This window comes from Mytilus galloprovincialis, chromosome 11 (assembly GCF_965363235.1).
Source record: "Mytilus galloprovincialis chromosome 11, xbMytGall1.hap1.1, whole genome shotgun sequence".
Classification (NCBI taxonomy): Eukaryota; Metazoa; Mollusca; class Bivalvia; order Mytilida; family Mytilidae; genus Mytilus; species Mytilus galloprovincialis.
In genome coordinates this window covers 20,592,637-20,613,793 of record NC_134848.1, presented here as the reverse complement: position 1 = coordinate 20,613,793, position 21,157 = coordinate 20,592,637, and the positions used below count along the sequence as shown (strand labels likewise).

General features: G+C 31.7%; 1 protein-coding gene and 1 long non-coding RNA gene across 7 annotated transcripts in view; one reads left to right on the top strand and one right to left on the bottom strand.

Annotated features, from left to right (window-relative positions):
* The window catches only part of LOC143051848 (atrial natriuretic peptide receptor 1-like), a 375,823-nt gene that overhangs the window by 237,039 nt on the left and 117,627 nt on the right, over positions 1-21,157 (bottom strand). Inside the window, exon 1 of one of the 6 annotated variants that reach the window (XM_076224837.1) lies at positions 13,775-14,844. The exons of 2 other annotated variants lie outside the window; for them this stretch is intronic. In XM_076224837.1, coding sequence (XP_076080952.1) covers positions 13,775-14,561 — 787 coding nt within the window. In that variant the 5' untranslated portion in view covers positions 14,562-14,844. Of the gene's footprint in view, positions 1-9,357; positions 9,434-13,774; positions 14,845-21,157 lie in introns of those variants that run through there. 3 more of the 6 variants (XM_076224827.1, XM_076224828.1, XM_076224836.1) reach the window with 3 other exon arrangements.
* Positions 19,034-20,942, top strand: LOC143051844 (uncharacterized). Its single transcript, XR_012970922.1, has 2 exons — positions 19,034-19,337; positions 20,307-20,942. It is a non-coding gene; the product is annotated as an uncharacterized LOC143051844 (long non-coding RNA).

The window sequence follows — 21,157 nt, the reverse complement described above, 5'->3', positions numbered from 1 at the left end:
CAATCTAGTCTGTTAGTATTAATCGACAAGCATTAGCCTTTCAAAAAGGGCTAGTCGACTCTTAGCTGATGAAAATGGAAAGTGCTCTCGTTTTGTAGATTTATTCATTTACTAGAAAAGCCACGTGCATGCATCAATCAACAAATTTTACCACACACGTGAGGTCACACGTTATGAAGTAGTATATATCGTTTAACGTTGTTGTTAACGAAACTCCAGAAGATTCGACTATTTATAGATAAAAGTTACCTGTGTACCAATATCATGAATATGCATGATTAATGACCAGGCAAAATCTAATTGCTAAAATAGAGAGGACAAATCCGATACTCTACGGGATTGAAGGACATTTACTAGGTTTGGATTGTCCTAACCAATTAATAAACTTTGATTATTCACGTCTCGAAATATCTTCCAATCAGGTAGCAAGAAAAATTCACGCACTGACTGTCCATCGTTCAATTCTTAATATCGACTCCTAGGAGTCGATAATAACTTACAGTTGTTACGTTTTAAACATCGTTATGAAAAGTTAATTGTGCGTTTAAAAATACAGTTGAATATTATCATTACAAAAATAAGAAGATGTGGTATGATTTACAATAGGTTAACTCTCCGCCGGTCTCAGAGACACAAATGACGCTAACAACTATACCTCATCGTATTGTCTTCATCAACGAGTTAAACCCATATCGCATGCTAGAAATGGGAAGATGTGGTCTGACTGCCATTGAGCTAACTGTTCATCCATGTCACAATGGGTTAAAGGTAAACCACCAATTACAGGTCAAGTACGACCTTCAGCACTACTCAAACAGAACAGCAAGCTATATGTATAAAAATACCAAAATGACAAAAGTTCAAACGAAAAAAACTACTTTCCTCTCTCTCTTTGTTAATTAGAATTAACTCCATACTATACGAATGTTAGTTACATTTTACTTATTTTTTAAACGGGTAACTAATTAGGAATTGTACAATTTTTTTCTTTAGTGAAAAGTTATCATTACAAATTTACTTTTTTCAAACAGCAAATGTAATTCTATTGAAAACACTTGATTCAGAATCCATTTTGTAATCAATAATTATATATCAAATTTTCGTAAAGTTGACATGTCTGCACCGAAACGTTTTAATTTTTATATTTTGCTTAAATGTTTGAATGGGAAATTCACTAGTTTTGTTATTTATTGGGAGTAAAGTTTTGTATGTTTTACGTGTCTAATTGAATAAACTTAGATTGATTCGGAACCTGTTCGTCAGGAAAACGCTTGTTTTCCATAATAGAGTTGCGTTTTAGCAGTAAATTGATTAGTCATTCTTAATTCAAATCAAGATTCAGATTTTGATTGTCATTTAAACTGAATGATTTCATGACAAATACAATAAGAGATTTTGTTTTAAAACAATAAAAACAAATATATTACATTTTAAGGCATAAGTACTTACAGAAGTAAACTATCAAATAAGCATGTCACGCGTCCACTGTCCTCCATAGTTATAATGATATTTGAATAGAAACCTTTATCATTGAACATTGAAGTGACCAGTCAATTATACTGCGTTTAAAAATACAACTGAAAGTCTAATCTTTAGTTACAGACCAGCCAGTGGGTTTCGAGAACCATACATTCTTCTTTTTTATATTTGTTCAGTTAAATCAAATGTCATTGGTCGCCATATATTCCCTAGAACATGACAACATCTAACTGAACACATATTGAACATGTATTCCTATATTGGAGAGTCTGAAAGGGTTGAACAGAATAGAGAATAACAAGAGAAACTATAAAGATACACAGAAATCTAAAAAAAATCTGAAAAATTCAAGACGAAGAATGACACAAACAGCAAGTTTATACGAAGCTTTGAAAGTTTTCATGTGAACATTAATTGTGATACATTTAGGAGAGGTTGCATAAATTGACATTATTTTTTTTAACATTTATAGTAAGCTTTTATTTTTTATTTTTTATTTGTATAGTTTGTTAAATATTTCAAAATGTATTGAGACTAGATTGTCTGAATAAGTCACGCATTAGCACAGCTTATGACACTAATTCACTGTATGCAGCAATATTTGCATGTTTAACCCTCAACAAATTAAGTTTTGATACATTGCTAAGCTTGGACATTTGTGATCCATCACGGATTTAACTCTCTGTCAATCACCTGCTAAGAATTCGACAAGCTGTAAATCTGATCGAAAAAGGCCAGGAACCTTTTAAAAAAAACATGACAATTATCAACTGCAACTTTCATTTGACATTCTGCCCTGTATACCAAGCATTGCATAACATTGAGATTAAACAAAAGCAGTCGAAATCACGCAAAATGTAAATCAAAATCTGGTCAACGCAGTTTACTTCGCGTTTAAAGTTCATTATTTGATGGCAGAGTGTTATGTTTGCCAGTCAAGACTTCTTTGACGTTTCATAAGTGATTGATAGATGATGTTTAGAGTTTGACTAAATTAATTAATCGGATAAAATGTCTTATTACATGTTCAGTTATTATAAACAAATTCAATGTCGTAATTACACGTGGATTATAGGATAGTATATCAAGTAAACTACACGATGAATGCTTACAACATAAGTTGCTCCATATGCTGGGAAAGCCTTATGCTATTTAGATAGTATGGAAGGGATAGTCCCCCCCCCCATGGTCATGTTCTTAGTATAAAATCGACATTTAAACATTGTACAACCAGAATATTTAACCAGTTCGTTTCATGTCAAGCTTTAAACCTCTAATGTAGTTGACTATCTGAATCATATCTGTTCTACATAAAGTAGGTCGATTCAGAAACTATGTTGCATTATAGGAACGTCAATAATTTGGACGTTCTGATTGGTCCTCCTCATTACAATATATGAGAGGGCGGAAAGGGTAAAGGGAGACAGGGAGAGGGGGTGGGAGAAAGGTACCCCTTTCGGCCCCTCATATATATTGAGACACTGAGACTGTGCAATGGAAGTGGAATAGTTTGAATTAGCCTATTGTTTCATTCTTTGACAATATTGCAACTGAAAACGTATTACAAATTATTCATGAAAATTGGTGACTCTAGGCTATTTGACAGAGGAAACGTGGCAACCATTTCTGTTTTGTCTCATTTTTAAGTGTTGGATTTTTTTCTGTGTTTAAAAATTCCTTCACATATTTTAAATGATGCACTGCATTGTCCTATCAATCAATCATTAATAAAACAGGAAAATTACCTGGTAATCAATACAAACATTAGCTGTTGAAGATGCTTGGATTACCGCTGTGCTCCTCGAGCTGTGCTCTATCGTGCAGCGGATCTCGTTAAACATTTAGAAGTGATTTGGTCAATAGGATTTGGAACTGATCATTTTATTTCTCTATCATACTCATATATCATCATTTATCAGTCATGATGAACTTTTCTTGACATTTCCATTAAGTAGACCAGACATCAAACTCATTTTATGCGTTGGCAAAAATTGTAATTGATTGCATATTTTGATATATGAAGATGATAATTGTTCATTACAACGTTTTATCAGATCAATTCACTGCAGTAGTTTATAAATATTGCATTGAAAACGACATGATAATGGGTTTTATTGACAGGTGTCTGTTTCATCTAAAACAATAACTTAACAGTAGTTGTATTCAATGAGTATTTAAACGGTGTACAGGGAAATATTCAAACTGTCTATTGGGAAATATTCTTTGTTATAATTAACTATTTTATGTAACGATATTGATAAATATTTATTGTTCGATAAATATCATTACATCAATTTAAAAAAATTAAGTTAAAATTTAAATGAACTATTATCCGGGCAACAAGTTCATATTGCAATTGTATTTAAAGTACCAGAAAACGGTTAAGAAATCTTGATACTGGTTAGAAATGTTGTTGTACATACCATTTCCTCTCAAATTAACTAACAAAGCGCTTCAATCTCATACAATGAACATAATTAGTTATTAAATTAAGTTATTATCAATTTTTTTTATTATTTAAGCGTATTTATTTTTGTAACGTACGTTTCCTTTGAGTATCTCTCAAATTTTAATTTTTTTTTTATTCAGAAGTCAATCTTCAATACAAAACTTGTGCCCACGGTGCGCTTTCATTGCTCCGTTATACTTTCTGTATTGATAATAAGTATATCTACTAATTAGATTGCTGCAATCAAAACCTTTTAAGCTATGTTTCATTACGGCATGAAATGTCTTTTCAACGAAAAGTAAAACATAGGATACCAGAAACTTATTAGCAAACCGTAGACATATGATGTGTATTTTATTCGGATTGAGATTCTGTTAAAGGTTAAAATAAACATGCTATGAGACATGGGACAGCTACCCAAAAACACAATACAACCAGAGGTCGATGTGATGAATGTTTCGAATCCGGATGTCTAATGTAAGGGTTAAATTGACGTTGACCCTTAAAGTTTATAAAAAAAAATCGCCAATCTTCAAAGGGCTGAAGTATTTAGCAAAAATATACGGAGTTCACATACATGTACATGTAACAGTTCGTTAATATTTTAAAATTATAGAATTCTACAGACACGATATCTAAAAAGATAAAAGATTAGTGAAAGATAACTCATATTAATAATAGATGTCTCTGTTTTCCTAGCAGATGTGCTGGTAAAATTATACCTTTTATTGACCAAAAATCCATCGATTCATAGAACATATAAAGTATGGTTTAATTTTTATTTTTCTGCTGAATGAACGAAATTCTGTTTGAAACGAATCCCATAATGCATTTAGCGTCATTTTAATGTTTGGCATGCATTCATATGAGCACATTATTTATCTGTGTATTGTAGAACTGTTTATATTGTAAGATGTATTAAATAAAAAAAAGTTTTGACACTGAAAAGGTAAAAAAATATTTTGATGAGTAAAAATACGATTTACTGGAAAATGCTAAAGACGATAATGCAAATTCTAAATAAAATTAAATTTATAAACTTCTTCATTAAGGAAGCATATTTACGAATTTCAGTATAGAAAAAACGTAACTCAATTAAGAATCAGTGCTCATCAGTTAGCTTTTATCGTTCATTCTGTCTTCAAAATGTATTATTAATAGTAATAACTAAGGTTAAAGGTAAGAAATGAAACAAGTTTGTTGAATACAGCAAGTGATATGCAAAATACATTAGATATGTTTGAATTATATTGTACTCAATGGAAACTTTCTGTGAACACAGATAAGACAAAGATTATGATATTTTCAAAAAGAAAAAGCAAAAGAAACCACTTACATGATTTTAAATTATATGGTTCTGATATTGAAATAGTAGATTTTTATCCTTATCTAGGCTTGCTGTTTAATTGTAACGGTAGATTTACAAATGCCAGAAAAAAATTGATAGAACAAGCAGAAAAGGCACTCTATGCTCTCTACAGAAAAATAAGGAATTTAAATATTCCTATTGATTTGCAACTAAAATTGTTTGATTCTTTGGTTGAACCCATATTGATTTACTCTTGTGAAATATGGGGTTTCGAAAACATAGATGCTTTAGAAAGAGTTCATTTAAAATTTTTGAAAAGAAGTCTTTCATTAAGAAGCAGTACTCCTAATTATATGGTGTACGGTGAAACTGGCACGTATCCCTTGGAAATTAAAGTACGATTACGAATTTTATCATTTTGGTCAAAATTATTGTTAAACAGCACGAAATTATCAGGATTATTATACCAATTTTTGTATAAGATGCATAATTCTGGAAATATTGTTTCTAAGTGGATTAATTGTATTAGATCTACATTAGACAACACAGGTTTAAGCTATGTATGGAACAATCAATGTATTTTAAGAAATGTTGACATCAAAATATATGTTAAGCAAATTTTACAAGATCAGTTTATTCAAAAGTGGTTTAGTGATGCTGAAAACTCTTCTAGAGGTGGATATTATTTACTGTTTAAACACGCTTTTTGTTTAGAAAATTATTTGGTAAGATTAAAAAAAGAAAATAGAATATATATTACCAAACTTAGATGCTCAAATATCAAAATTCCACTAGAAACTGGTCGATGGCATAATATTCCAAAAGAGGAAAGACTATGTACTTTGTGCAAAAATAATTGTATTGGAAATCAGTTTCATTACTTATTTGTATGTCAAAATGACGAGGTTAAAAAATTAAGACGTGCATACATCCCAAATTACTATATTGTTAACCCCTCAGAATATAAAATGAAAGGTTTGATGTCTTTATGTAATGTAAAAGTCTTAAATAACTTGTCTATTTTTATCAAAAAACTTATGAAATATCTATAATTTTAATATATTATCACTTACATGTAATCGACTGGCTATCTCAGCTCCCATTATTATAGCTTTGAATAATTATCACGTGTTATGTATGTGTATACTTGTGTACAGAGAATTAGGTATAATGAACTATGTATGTATATTTCTTTCTATCTTGTTCACCATTGTAAATTATTACTTGTATTATTTGTCTGCCTCTTGTTACAGTGTAAACTGTCTAGAGTGTTAATAAAAGTTGAAGTTGAAAGTTTGAAACGAATCCCATAATGCATTTAGCGTCATTTTAATGTTTGGCATGCATTCATATGAGCACATTATTTATCTGTGTATTGTAGAACTGTTTATATTGTAAGATGTATTAAATAAAAAAAAGTTTTGACACTGAAAAGGTAAAAAAATATTTTGATGAGTAAAAATACGATTTACTGGAAAATGCTAAAGACGATAATGCAAATTCTAAATAAAATTAAATTTATAAACTTCTTCATTAAGGAAGCATATTTACGAATTTCAGTATAGAAAAAACGTAACTCAATTAAGAATCAGTGCTCATCAGTTAGCTTTTATCGTTCATTCTGTCTTCAAAATGTATTATTAATAGTAATAACTAAGGTTAAAGGTAAGAAATGAAACAAGTTTGTTGAATACTTGAGGGTTTATAATGGAGGCAAAATCTGTCTTTCAGAATATATGGATATTTTTTATTTGATGAAAAACTCATTTTTGATGTAATTCACAAACAAAATTCTTGTTACAAACATTTATTCAATACTAGTAAGATAACGAAGCAAAAACAGAGAAACCATTGAATAAAAATACACCGTGTTTAGAAATATCAATACTTGTGAATTAAGTGAATTACTTTAAAAAAAAATCCAGGACGTGTGTGCTTGAACGTTTATATTATATGGACCGACTCCGTGTCGTGTATAAATGTACTTCTATAAGGACGCTAAGAATAAATATATGTATGCTGATCTTTTTAACAATATAAATTGTAACTGAATTTTTAATGCTATACTGTTATTGCTTGTAAAGAAAATTTAATATTCCCTCAAGGTTTCATGTATTGCAATGTTTGAAAATCAAATGAAGGCTTCTCGTGTTTTGTAAAACATATGTGTATCAAACATCCAGTCGTTATAGATAAAAGTCACACTGAAAAGTTGTCACGTGGCTTTAAGAATTAGTCACAAAATATCATCTAGCAAAATCTGACGGTCAATCTTGAACAATGCGAGCACTAATTGTATCTTTAGAAACGATGGTTGTCGCTACATTGAAGACCCATTTGTGGCCTTCGGCTGTTGTCCGCTCTATGGTCGGGTTGTTGTCGCTTTGACACATTCCCAATTTCCATTCTCAATTTTAAGTAACGATGGGTAACTTTTTTGTAAATGTGTGGTCAGTGTTTACTTTCTTATTTGGGTGGTAAAATAACGTTTAAAATTGAGCTTTTAATCATCAGTATTCAATTATCACGGAATCTGATGGCATGTCAGGTTAAATTTTAATTGTTTTTTTGCGAGAGAATAGGGAATAACTTGTCCCTCAACTTCCTAAAGTGAATTTAAAATTATTTAAAATCTCTTAAATGCATAAAAATCAATTTTTATTTTCAAATAAATACTTTGGGGATACAAATTTCATTGCATGATATTAAAGATAAGCTGAGATCGTACATTATCACTAAACAATCGATTAAATATCAAATATTGTATATGTTTTAAACATGAAACATTTATCATTAGAGGAGGACCAAAGGGGGAAACCATAATAAAGAAGAGAAATAATAAAGAAACTAATAGATATAAAAAAAATGAGAATAATGAGATATTGAATAAAAAGAATAGAGAATGATGTTTTAAAGCAAAAACTAGAAAAAAATGTCTATGAAATTAAATGAAAACCAGCGGACCCCTCAAAGGGTTGTTGTTATATGGTTCTTAGTATGCGTAGAGCGTTACACTACCTCTATAGCAAGCATTTGTATTTGGGGGTACATGTAAAAACGTCCATGAGAACAAAAACCAACGACACAAACAACTAAATTACTAAATGAAATGTTCTTTCAACATGAAGTGTTCTATACAATATAAATGTAAATAAAAGCTCACGAAACGGCGTTTAAAAGAAACTTTATTTTACACGCGCAAACTCCAAAACCGAAAGAAAAATCAGATCATCCACGTTAAAGGTATAAACTAGTAATATGTTAGTCTTCAGAAGAGAAAATCAATGACAAATACATACATTTGTTGAAGGCCGTACGTTGACCTATGGTTGCTAATTGATATGTCATTTGGTCTCTGGACGTTTTCCATATCACGTTTTTTATAAACATTTAGGCGACTCATCATCTTAAATTATTACACAATAACATACACTGGGTTTGAAAACACCACTTAAAGTTATGACATTAATAAGGATTATCTCAACTATATATTACATTGGTGTTTAAAGTCCAGTGGCAAATATAACAGGTTTATCAGATCGAGATCGTGTAGATGTGAATCAATATCAACCTGAGACTGCCCCATTTCAAGGCTAGCATCAGACAATGAGACAAAAGCTATTTACTCTTTTTAAAAGTACCTTCACAATTTAATTTAATGTCGAGTGGCAAATATTACATTTTTATCAGGACGAGATCTTGTTAATTTTAAATTTACCTGAGACCGCCCCTTTTCAAGGCGAGCATGCTAAAATGAGACAAAAGATATTCACTGCTTTTAAAAGTACCATCACATTGGTGTTTAATGTCCAGTGGCAAATATTAAATTTTTTATCAGGACGAGATCGTGTTAATTTGAAATGACCCTGAGACCGCCCTCTTTCAATTAAAAAGAAGATTTGGTGTGATTGCCAATGAGACAACTGTCCACAAGAGACCAAAATGACAACAGACATTAACAACTATAATAGGTCACCGTACGGCCTATATGCCAAGGCGAGCATGCTGCAATAAAACCCAAGCTATTCTCTGTTTTTAAAAGTACCACTTAAGTTATTATCTTACAACATCATCATCACTACACGGTACCCCAAACTCATATCTCAATCAACCAACTTACCTCCAAACGATAAACTGATCTGAGTTTTAAGAACTTTTGTGACATCGAGTGGTTCTTCCATTCGATAAAACGTCATTGAGATGTTAGGTGATTGATCATGTAAATCATTAACAATCGATTCCGTCACGTGATAGCAAAATAGATCAAAGACATCTTTTGCTTCATCACTTGAATATAACATTTTGATCTTCTGAAATCTTGTTTTTTCGAATAAATGTTTCAGAAAATATGATAAGGTATTCAAATTAGCAGGTCCTAGTCTTGTTAATAGATTGTAACTCTTTTTCTTATTAATTCTAAAATCTCTTGCCAGAGCGCCAACGGAAATAATCGGAATATTCCACAACGAGGCTTGGCGTGCTACAGGAGCAACAGCGAGGTCACAAGTTGGACCAATGAAAATTTGAGGTCGATGATTGACATAGAGTTCAATAGCTTCGTTCATACAAATCGATTCACGGCAGTGAGAATCAGCAGACGTTATTGTCACAGAGGTATTATTCCAGTAACTGTTATTAGCATTTTGTAATCCAATCAAAATAGCCGGAGAGATTTTCGAGGCAGAAAACAGATAACTTTCATTTGCAGGTATAAGAAGTGACATGTTGACCTTGACGAACCCTTCGGACTTTTCGGACACTACCCATAATCCTGAACACAAAAATGTCCATACAATTATAAATGTCGTAGACTTAAATTCAATCATATTTCACAACCAAAATTGTCTACGGCAATAGTAATAGAATCCAGAGTGCAAGGATGTATTCCCCGACAATATAAATTAAAACCTAGCGTGTGTTAATCTAAATTCCTAGTATATATGATATGGATTTAAAAATCCTGTCTTTCGGTTGAATTATTATTTACACTAAATTACTGAAGCTGTAAAATATATGTTGCAATTCCCTGAATAGGTGATTTAGAGATTTTTAAACCTATCATTTTTCTTTTCACACCATAATTGTGATATTTAATTCCGTTTCTAAGCGACAACTTCCGTTGCTAATGACCAATTTCCAATGCAAGGGTTTCAAGCTAGCATTTAAGTAAACTCAATATGTTGTTACGACTTTAAGCTAATAAACGTAATATAGTTTACACACGCTAGAGTGTAGGTGATTAATTAAATAAAATAGATTTGTCCCTTTTAGGCAATAAATCGTGATCTTTCACAAGTAGCACCTGATCCTGGCGATGTATGTGAAATTATACGAGAATAAGACCGACTTAAGTTCTTGTTAAGAAATTCAGTGAAAAGTATCTTCTATGAAATAAGAAACGACATAATACATAATAAAATTGAGAATAAAAATAGGGAATGTGTCAAAGAGACCCGACGATATAGCGGTCTATTTAAAATGAAATTGGAACAGAGCTTACAAAACAATATGCCTAATTGTTCAAATATTCTTGCTTTCTTGTCAAAATCATTTATTTCTGGAAAAAAACCAAGTATTTTTTTAATACTAGATTTTTATTTTCGAAATTGAGTACCAGTTTTTCAAAATCATCATATTCTGCAAAATAATTTATATCCCTGTGTTCAATAACAACTACTACTTTTGGGGCGAGCGGAACATTGTTTACAGACAGGTTAAAGTGGGATAACGGTAATTGAGTATACAACAGATTATTAACCAACAATAGATTCTTAACCGTTTACTGTTGAGCATTTTGAAAGATGTCTTGAACAAGAATGCGAACGTAAATGCCTGGTTTCTTTTAACGTTTTGCAAAATACGGCATCTCGCTCAGTTCTACTTCGGGGAAGTGTAGCGAATTTGAAAATTCATATGTTCTTACTTGTTGTCAGGCAATGAAGTTTCAATAGTAATCTAAAACCCGTTGTGTATTTACGCATTGTATTCTTGTTTTCATCTTTTTCTTTTTTTTTTTTTTATTTATTTGTTTGAACTAACCTAACTTTAGAGATTTCATCCTTTAAAGTTAACGCTAGATCAACATTTTCCGGTGTCTTCATTTCTGGATTGTTTAATTTGTTTAACCATTTTGCCATTTTAAAATTCTTGTATCCATCATTCTCTATCTTTTATATTTTAGCACCTTTCTCTACATTCTTATTTTTTTTTGTCCATTTTCCATTTTCCATGCCTCCCATATTTTTTATCTAACCTTTTTATGTGCAATACTCATCTTTAGCATTTGTGTGACGATTGTCGGATTTGTATATAGATGACTGCATGCACAGCACTAAATTTATGATGATGTTACTGTAAAGAATTTCTAATACAGTAGCATTTGAATTTTTATTCCTATTTTATTTAAACAATGATGTCCTTTAATGAAATTGAGGGAATGTGTCAAAGAGAAAACAACCCGACCAAAGAACAGAAACCAGCCGAAGGCCATCAATGGGTTTTCAATACAGCGAGAAAATTCCGCATCCGGAGGCGTCCTTTAGCTGTTGTTTGGTTTAAAAGACCTAATCTATAACAATAAAGAATCAGTTTGCTTGAACCATGATATCATGCTAACTAGGTACACCGTCGCCATTAGTAGTGTATATATCAAAATCAAAAGAAAAGGAGGTATATCATCAAACCAACGGAAACAATATACAGAAGTAAAACTAACCTAACTCATATTTATATCTATAATATTTTCTATTAGATGTATGATATAACACAAAGTTCAAAGATGACACCATAGACAAATAACCAGTCTACACTTTGATTAGAAATGATTTAACATATAATTTTGTATATCATATACAAGAAGATTAGAATTTATAAGACACACAACAGAAAGAATATCGGAACATCCTTCAACAGTGGTTTCTACATAAATACAGTATGTCATGTCAAATTAATAAACTCTTGAAGATACACCGCGTCTCATGATGTATACCATTGATAGAACATTGTAAACAGACAAAACTCTTTCTAAATCTTTTCCAGGAAAAGAATAACTTAATTAATAAATAACCCTTCACTGTTTGTTTTAGAATGTTGTTTATTTTTTACAAATTTTTAGACGCATTGTTAAATTATAAATTTCTTCATTTCACTTTTTTTTTTATACAAATCAACTTTAAACTATACATTGAAAAAGCACTATGTAACATTGTGTTAAAATGTTTTAAATAATCGCTTCGTACGAAATATGACAAAAATAGATCGCATTGGATACTTGCAATAAAAAATAAAAATTTATAAATATAATGTTTTTTTATTAAATATAATTCAATGTAGTTTGAATGTTTCCAATTATTTATAATCAGAGCTTAAATTCAAATTTCACAGTAAAACATCTTAATTTTAGTATTCTAAACGCTCTTTCGTTTACATAAGACTCGACAGTGGCGCTTAAATCAGAACAAATCAATAAAAACAATGCAGACCCTCTAATAGGGAAATGATACATTTAATAATCTGCAAACATGTTATCTTAAAAAACTTAAAGTGGTTAATCAATTACTACAGGATTTTATTTATTTTCTAAATTAAGAAATGACCGATTTTTAATCAAGAAACTGATTATTATACTTTCCATGCATGATAACAATGACGTCATCACTATCGATAATGAACAAAAACCTATATTATAAATCATCGCATTTGAAAAGCAGTCAGCTTTGTGTCTAACAGGTATATTGAAGCTCTATAAATTATTCATATCTTACACATTGCTTTCAAGAAGTCAGTTTTCGAGTCCAATTTTCTTCAGTTTAGATAATTAGTGTTAATATGTTAATATGCTATGTTTTGTTAAATACTACACCAAGTTTGAAGTCACGTTAAATATTCATTCTCTGGATACAGGTCCAGAAAATAGTATCTATCTTATCATAGCGCTGGACTTTTTTCTTTTGATTTAACTCAGTTGCAGTACAATATTTTATTACCTATGAAAATGTATATCTTCATCATTTAAATTTATATATCAATAGCGCCAAAGTTTCCATATCTAGCTATATAAATTAAACATCGTCAACGATAGACTTTCCATCTTAAGCGATATAAACAAGACATTGACAGCGAGTTTTTTTTCAATCTTAGGCGCCGTATATCAACTAAACATCGTCAGCGATAGAGTTTCCTTTTAAGCGCCTGTCAATACTTAGCGATATATTATAAACGTTGTCAGCGATACAGTTTCCGTCAAACTAAACATCGATTTTGTAACCTACGATTTAAGAATATCCCTTTAGTACCTCTCGTCTCTCTTTTACATTGATATTGATTTACAAGGAGTGTCCCATCATGTCCGGTTGTGTTTTCAAAGAAGAAAATCGTTAAAAAAATGTATAGAAAAAACTATTGGCTGCGTTAACCGTAAATGTTGCTACATTTTACTTCCGTCGAAGTAATGGTTTATCCCCTGAATATATGTTACGTCGTCCAATCAAATCACCTGTTACAAACTAATTGTATCAGACTTTTTTATGAGTACTTACCAGCAAACTTGTTACTAATTTCCTCCAGAAAAAGTCGTGTAAACCATTCATCAGCCCTTTCAATGTCATAGATATTATAGTTAGCATCTATTGTATTCTTTAGATTATTAAGTAAATTCATACATGTTATATAATGGTATCGCCCACCTTGTGGTGAGTCAAATAAATTACGGACAAAGCTTGCTTTCGACCAGTAGAACCGCTTCATGACAGTCGCAACGTAATCAGACAATTGCATAGCCGTGCTTGGCCCAGCTCTCGTCAGTAGGGCGTAGTTTTGTTTCTGCAGTAGGAAATCGTCTGCAAATGCCCCTACAGACAGCAAAGGAATATTCCAAAACACAGATTGTCTTGCTACGGGTGCAACAGCTACATTACAGACTGGCCCAAAAAACACGTTAGCCTTTGACACGGATTCGTATACCGAAGCAATTGCTGCTTTCATAGCATATATTTCAGAACATTTTGAATCTGCATACGATAGTGAAAATGAAACGTTGTATATGCCAAAATGTATCCACGACGCTATGTTCTCGGTGACAAGTTCAATAGCTGGCATTAACCTCGACATTGAGTATTCAAATAATTCATTTTTTGGCAGCAATACCAAAGCTTTGATATCTAAATTAGTTTTTGAATATTCTTCAATATTGTCACGTGATGTATGATAAGTATTAAAAGTCGTATTCAGTCTTTGTCCGTAACACCCGGCGTACAAAACAAGAGAGTACACTAGTCCACAGTACATTATCATGTTCATGTCTAACATGGTTGTCTTTTTGGTCATGTGTTAGTTAAGAAATTGTTTCTTATGTCCACCTTCCGCACAATTACAGACAATCCATTTAAATCAAATAAACGACTAAGTTAGTTGTCGCCCTACTTATGTATATCATTTATAGATACACAGACGGACCAATGAAATGCGTGCACATTTTTCAAATCGTCGTAAGGCAGTTGAAAGTATTGAAGCAAATCTTCATTTCCTATTTTGGTATATTTTTGAAAATTATTAATTGAGCACACGGATAAGTTTGTATTATTCACATTTTCAGTCTGAAAAACATTTAATTGAATCTTGTTTCTCACGTTGAGAATTAATATCCTAAGTAACAGTGAAATCAGAAAGAGAAAAAAAAACCAAAAAAACTACAAACTGCATACAACTTGTGAGTGAAATATCAGCTGTAATCTGCATCTATTCTAAAATCTAACCAATCAACAACGACTCTACAATGATATCATACTATTTTACAGAAACAGGATTTTTTAAAATAATTTAATATTTAATATTTAATAATCTGTTAAAGAGTAATTTAACTACATATAATACGTGGTTCTGGTGTTGTTTTACAAAACTATTATACTTTGTTTTGTTGGTGTTAGATCGTGTAACAGATACATATAACAAAACAAGTTGCCGTCTAAATAATTTATAGAACCCTTCGTGGACAATAATGCCGTGCTTTATGGAAAGAAACATTGATTATAATTTTCTAGCCATTGTTTAGTAAATAGTTTTTTAATAGCAGATACTATGTTTTCATTTCCTAAATGGTTTCGGTCTAACCACAGGGGAAACCGCGTTCTAAAAGCCATTCATTGTCGGTCATTGAATATTCCTCAGATAAGCAAGTTTGTACAACAATGAGGGGGTGTTGCAAGGAAAGGCAGGCAATCAAACATCACAAGTCAAATAAAACCTGTAATACCATGCCCAGTAACAAACGACAAGTAGTCAGGGCAGTTTTTATAAAGTGCAATATAGGACTCTAAAGATTGGGCAACTTAAACCATCCCACAAAATACAGGAAGAAGTTCGGCTCAGTAGCACAAAAGTGGCTTCCTGTTCCTGCTCAACGAGTGATATAGCGCCTTTTTAATTAACACATCAATGAGTCACGATGATAACACATTGTATCCTTGTATATGTATTGATATCCTCAGATATCACCAAAGTCGTAAAATGTCGGTTTTTTTTTTTTCAATTTCTTAAACAGGAAGATTGAACATGAACGTTAAAATATCATAAGAAGAACAGGTTTCGGAATTAATGGTGAACAGTTTCTTATCTTTTATATTTGCTTAATTACTTATTATTATATACTAATATTTCAAGGCCGAAATCCGACATATTCACAGTAAGCTTCTTTCTTTTAAATTTATTTTGGAAAGTACGTCTGCTCACAAGAATTCCTTCATCTAGATTCCCTTGAATATTTGTAGAGATAATCATTAAGATATTTTGTAAATAAAATTTATTTGTTTTAAAATATCTGTGAAAATGCCGATAACACATGTCTTTCTGCAGTTTTTGCTGTTGCTTCAAATCTTTAAGTAATCTTTAAACTTACAGCGCGTTTGAAAATACCACTTTAAGTAACAGATAATGGTATGCTGCACTTTATGACATTTTTTTCCCACAGTAAACGAGGGGGTAAACTAATCGACCATACTGTTAAATCATTTCACAAACATTAATTAAAGAAAACAAAAACATGGCTTTTTAAATTGCATTTTAAAGTGTATTGTTTGAAAAGAGATCAGCAATTTTTTTCAATGTCATACGTTTTAAGACCGAATGTGTTCATTTTGTTTCCTGACATGATAGGACATCAACTAGAATCTGTTCATAACCTTTTACTAATGTAAGAATTAAAGAGTACACTGTAGCAATAGTAGTATCCCATTAGTCGACAATGTTGCAATGGTATTTTGAAACCCCTTCTCGTACTTCTTAAAAAAAAAAAAAAAAACACCAAAAAATAGATATAATATTCGTGTATACACGAAAATTTATTTGTCTATTTCCACAACTTTGGCTCGTTCCGATTGCTGGCTTGCTGCATCTTTAAGAAGTATAGTTTTTGCACCTTCTTTCAGAATTATATTTGCATTTCGATACATTTAATATATCTAGAAAACATATAATTAACTAGGTTAAGTTTTTAGGAATTTCTGAGGAAATATGCGGGTTTTAATCATTCATTTACACAGCTACACGTGATAAATATTTACGATACGACAAAAAAACACACTGTGAATCAAATTTATTTTATTTTCAAATATTAGTCTGTGAAAAGTGCACATACCATTATTTATTTGTTGGTCTTGTTGAAAATTTTCACGTTTTTTTTTATTACACCGCGTTTAAAACTTCTATAGAAAGATCCTTGTCACATATCACATAACCTTTTAATTGTATGTACATGTCACATTTTGTCCCTATCGCAATAATGACAAAAATCCATCGACCCAGAAATAAAAAAAAAAAAAAACAGTTCATTGTTAGCAAATGGTGTCCAACTACTTTGCCAAGATAATTATTGATATTTTGACTATAGTTACAGTCATGTTTTGTCATGAATAAAACATGTAACTATCTTTAATTATTCGGTATGGTATGCATCAGTGAGACACAAACCTAATTTGAAGTTATGGCCTTCAAAACTCAAAACTGTTTAGAATTGAAACACAAAATTAGGCAAATTTGCATATACGGTAACTATCATTCTGGTTACGGCGTCTTCCCCCCTCAAACAAAAAAATGTCATGTAGGTAAAATAATACATATTCTTTTGTCAATATATAAAGGCTCTTAATTCTCAAGAACGAGACTTCCCCCAATTATATCGAAAACAATTCATAAGGACCCGCGCCTATACTTTTACTTTTGAACGACTTTCCATTGCTTTTGTGTGAAATACACGAATTATTATAAGACAGTTTATTTTCAATAGTATTTTAAAACTCTTTGTAAAACTTATACAATTTAAAGTGCACACGGCATTTTATTATTAAGTTTTTATACTTTTGCCTCGTTCTGGGACCTCGTATCTATATTAATAACAAAAGAATTTTGGTTAAAGAGAAACGAAGATGTACCTCTTTAAATCGCTTCTGTTGCTTTTCTTTGTGTTTGAAAGTCAATCGAAATCGATTCAAAACTCAACAATGGACAAGCAAGATGTTTTGTTTTTGAAGACCGAAGTTAAGACTCTCAAAGAAAGATAGGATAATTTAACAGAGACTGTAGAAAAAGGTTAGTGGCAAGGTTTAATATTTTGTTTCATGTTTGCAATGAGCAAGGATCATGGAACTTTATTTTGAGCAAGCTGAATATATTTGCAACAGTTATGAAACTGGAATATAACCTGCATGATAAATATTATATCGTCCTGGGTATGAATGTTATATGTGCCAAAGGACGTAAATAAACAACAATTAATCAAGGCAAACATGTGATTGGGTGATTGATTGTTCGATGTTTAACGCCACTTTTAACATTTTTTGTTATTTTCGTGGTAGTTCGTTTTTATTGGCAGAGGAAGCCGTATTCACCGTGTAGAACGCCACATGCGGGGTGTCGGCTATGTTTGACATGGGTAGCAATTTTGAAGCGACGAAAAAGTAACAAGGTAAGTTCAAGCATCAAAATTTCTTATTTTTAGAACTCTCAGTACCATATAATGTATTGCACGGAAAGAACCGCAACATAATCTATTTCCTGAAAGCAGAAGCAGTCGTTTTCAGTGCTCAGTTTTCTCAAACACCTCGCCCTAGTTTTCCGTGTTGCAGATTTTGAGGCTTTATATGTAAATTTCGGTATAAAAAACTACTTTACACAGCTACCCTCCGTATCATTTATATAGAATTGTATTCCTCTCATTGACTTATACCAAATACCAGTTTCTTAGTTAAAATTAATTGGTTTTAAAACTGTTATTCATCAAAATATAAAGTGTCGCTCGGGGTGTCAGATTCTGCGTCGCAAGGGGTAGAGGCTTGTCATAAAAAAATACATATTTGCATGTAAATTAGTCTTCATATGATACATTGATCTACGAACAACCTGAGAGAGCTTTGATTTACACTTTTTGAATGATCTTAGAATTATCTTATCTTCCCCTAGGCCTTAATTCAATACTTACGACCTCTCTTAATAAAATGTCTTGTTACCGGCCCCTGGCCCGTAAATTTAATTGTGTACTATTACGGTGAACATGAACGTCACACTTAACTTCAAAATATATAAATGAACTAAAATTAAAAAAAAAAACAAACATACAAAACGAACAAGGTCAGAGGCTCCTGACGGGCACTCGGTAATATCGGCAAACTTAAAGAAAACGCTCTTCAGAATTTTAACATGTGGCTTGGTTTAGTTATATTTGTCCGCGTTTTTTTGTGTGTGTGTTTGTCTAATGTAAAGCTTATTAATTACATATGAAGTAAATACGTGACTATGATGCAGGAAAACAAATTTGTTTTTAAGTACTATTACCCAATACATTTCAATGGTTTTCTTAAAACTCGTTGCGCATGACATGTTATTATAATGTTCTGCTGCTTCGTTATTTACTTACTTATTGTGTAAGACTTAGAATAAGAGAAACGAAGATGTATCTCTTTAAATTGCCTCTGTTGCTTTACTTTGTGTTTGTGAGTCAATCGAAATCAATTCAAAACACAACAATGGACGAACAAGATGTTTTGTTTTTGAAGACCGAAGTGAAGACTCTGAAAGAAAGATTGGAAAATTTAACGGAGACGGTTGAGAAAGGTAAGCGGCAAAGTTATTTAGTTATAACTTATATGAAAAAGCAATGACGTTGGAAATATACTCATAGATACTAGGATTGAAATTGTGTATTTGTGCCAGACGCGCGTTCCGTCTAAATAGATATAGGAGAAATAAAGGCAACAGTTGTATACCGCTGTTCAAAACTCATAAATCTATGGACAAAAAACAAAATCTGGGTAACAAACTAAAACTGAGGGAAACGCATTAAATATTAGAGGAGAACAACGACACAACAATAAAATGTAACACACACAGCAACGGACTAAACATTAGACAAAATCCGATTAGAATAACCAATATAACAGGAAGATGTGGTATGAGTGTCAATGAGACAACTCTCCATCCAAGAAACAATTTATAAAAGTAAACCATTATAGGTCAAGGAACAGCCTTCAACTTGAGCCTTAGCTCACACCGAACAACAAGATACAAAGGGCCCGAAAAATTACTACTGTAAAACCATTCAAACGAGAAAACCAACGGTCTTATCTATATAAAATCGAAAAACAAGAAACACTTATGAACCACATCAACAGACGACAACCACTGAACATCAGATTCATGACTTAGGATAGGTGCTAACAATCGCAGCGGTAATACACGTTTTAATGGTACCAAACCTTCTACCTTTTCTGAAACAATGGTATAACATCACAACATAGAAAGCCACACTATAAAATATCAATTGGAAGGATTATCTCTATAAAAAACGCAGTTACACAAATAAACACACAATGAAGTTTAGTTTGCAAGCTTAATATATTTTTCAGCATTTATGGATCTGAAATATTACCTGCAGTTCATGGTGTGCTAATGCCACACAACTTTCATTATCTTAGGGAAATTTATAAATATTTTTTTATAAATGTTGCTGTTTAAAGTAAGTCATAAAAGTTGAATTTACTAGTACAAATTACACAGTATAATAAATCTCTCTATTTCTTTCAGGTAGAAAACATGGAATACCAACAGTTATGTTTTCGGTTCGGCTAACTGCCGCTACTACCCTTAACAAAAACTCGATTGTGAAGTTTAACGATGTGATCACAGATACCGGAAATAACTTCAACCCTGGAGACGGAATATTTGTGGCGCCAGCGTCTGGGATCTATTTATTTTCGTGGACAGCATTGGCCTACACAAGCAAACATGTTAATACTGAACTGAGAGTAGACAATGCGATTGTAGCTAGCTCGTTTGGATACATTGGAACAGCTAGTAACGTTCCCGTGACAAAAGTTGTTCTGTGTCAAGTTAAGAAAAGAGATCATGTCTGGATTCAGACAAGTCGTCACTTAACTGAGAATTACTTCAATAACCCATTCGACTCTAGAAGTTCGTTCACAGGAATGCTTGTTGTTGACAATTAGTTTGGGGATATGTGATTTATTCAATATTCAATGCTTATATTATATTTTGTGTTGGGACAGTTCGTCTGAATACATAAAGCTTTCAGCATTGTGCTCTTCCATTATACAATATATACAGCAAGCAAGTGATATGAACCAGAATCAGAGAATTGTGTATGTCTTCAATAAGTAAATTTTATATATCATGGGAGTCATCACATGACCGTCTTTATAATCATGAGTTTGTTTGTTTTAATTGTCGAAGAAAAAAGTAGATACAATGTACATAACATAGGTAAAAAAAAAACCAGCAACAATACAACACACAAAAAAGATAAATAGTCGTTAGCATACAGGATCATGAATTGGTGCTGTCTTTATAGCACCATGATCAAAATGTATAAATTTCATCAAGACTTAATATCAACACCCTGTAATTAATATACAAAT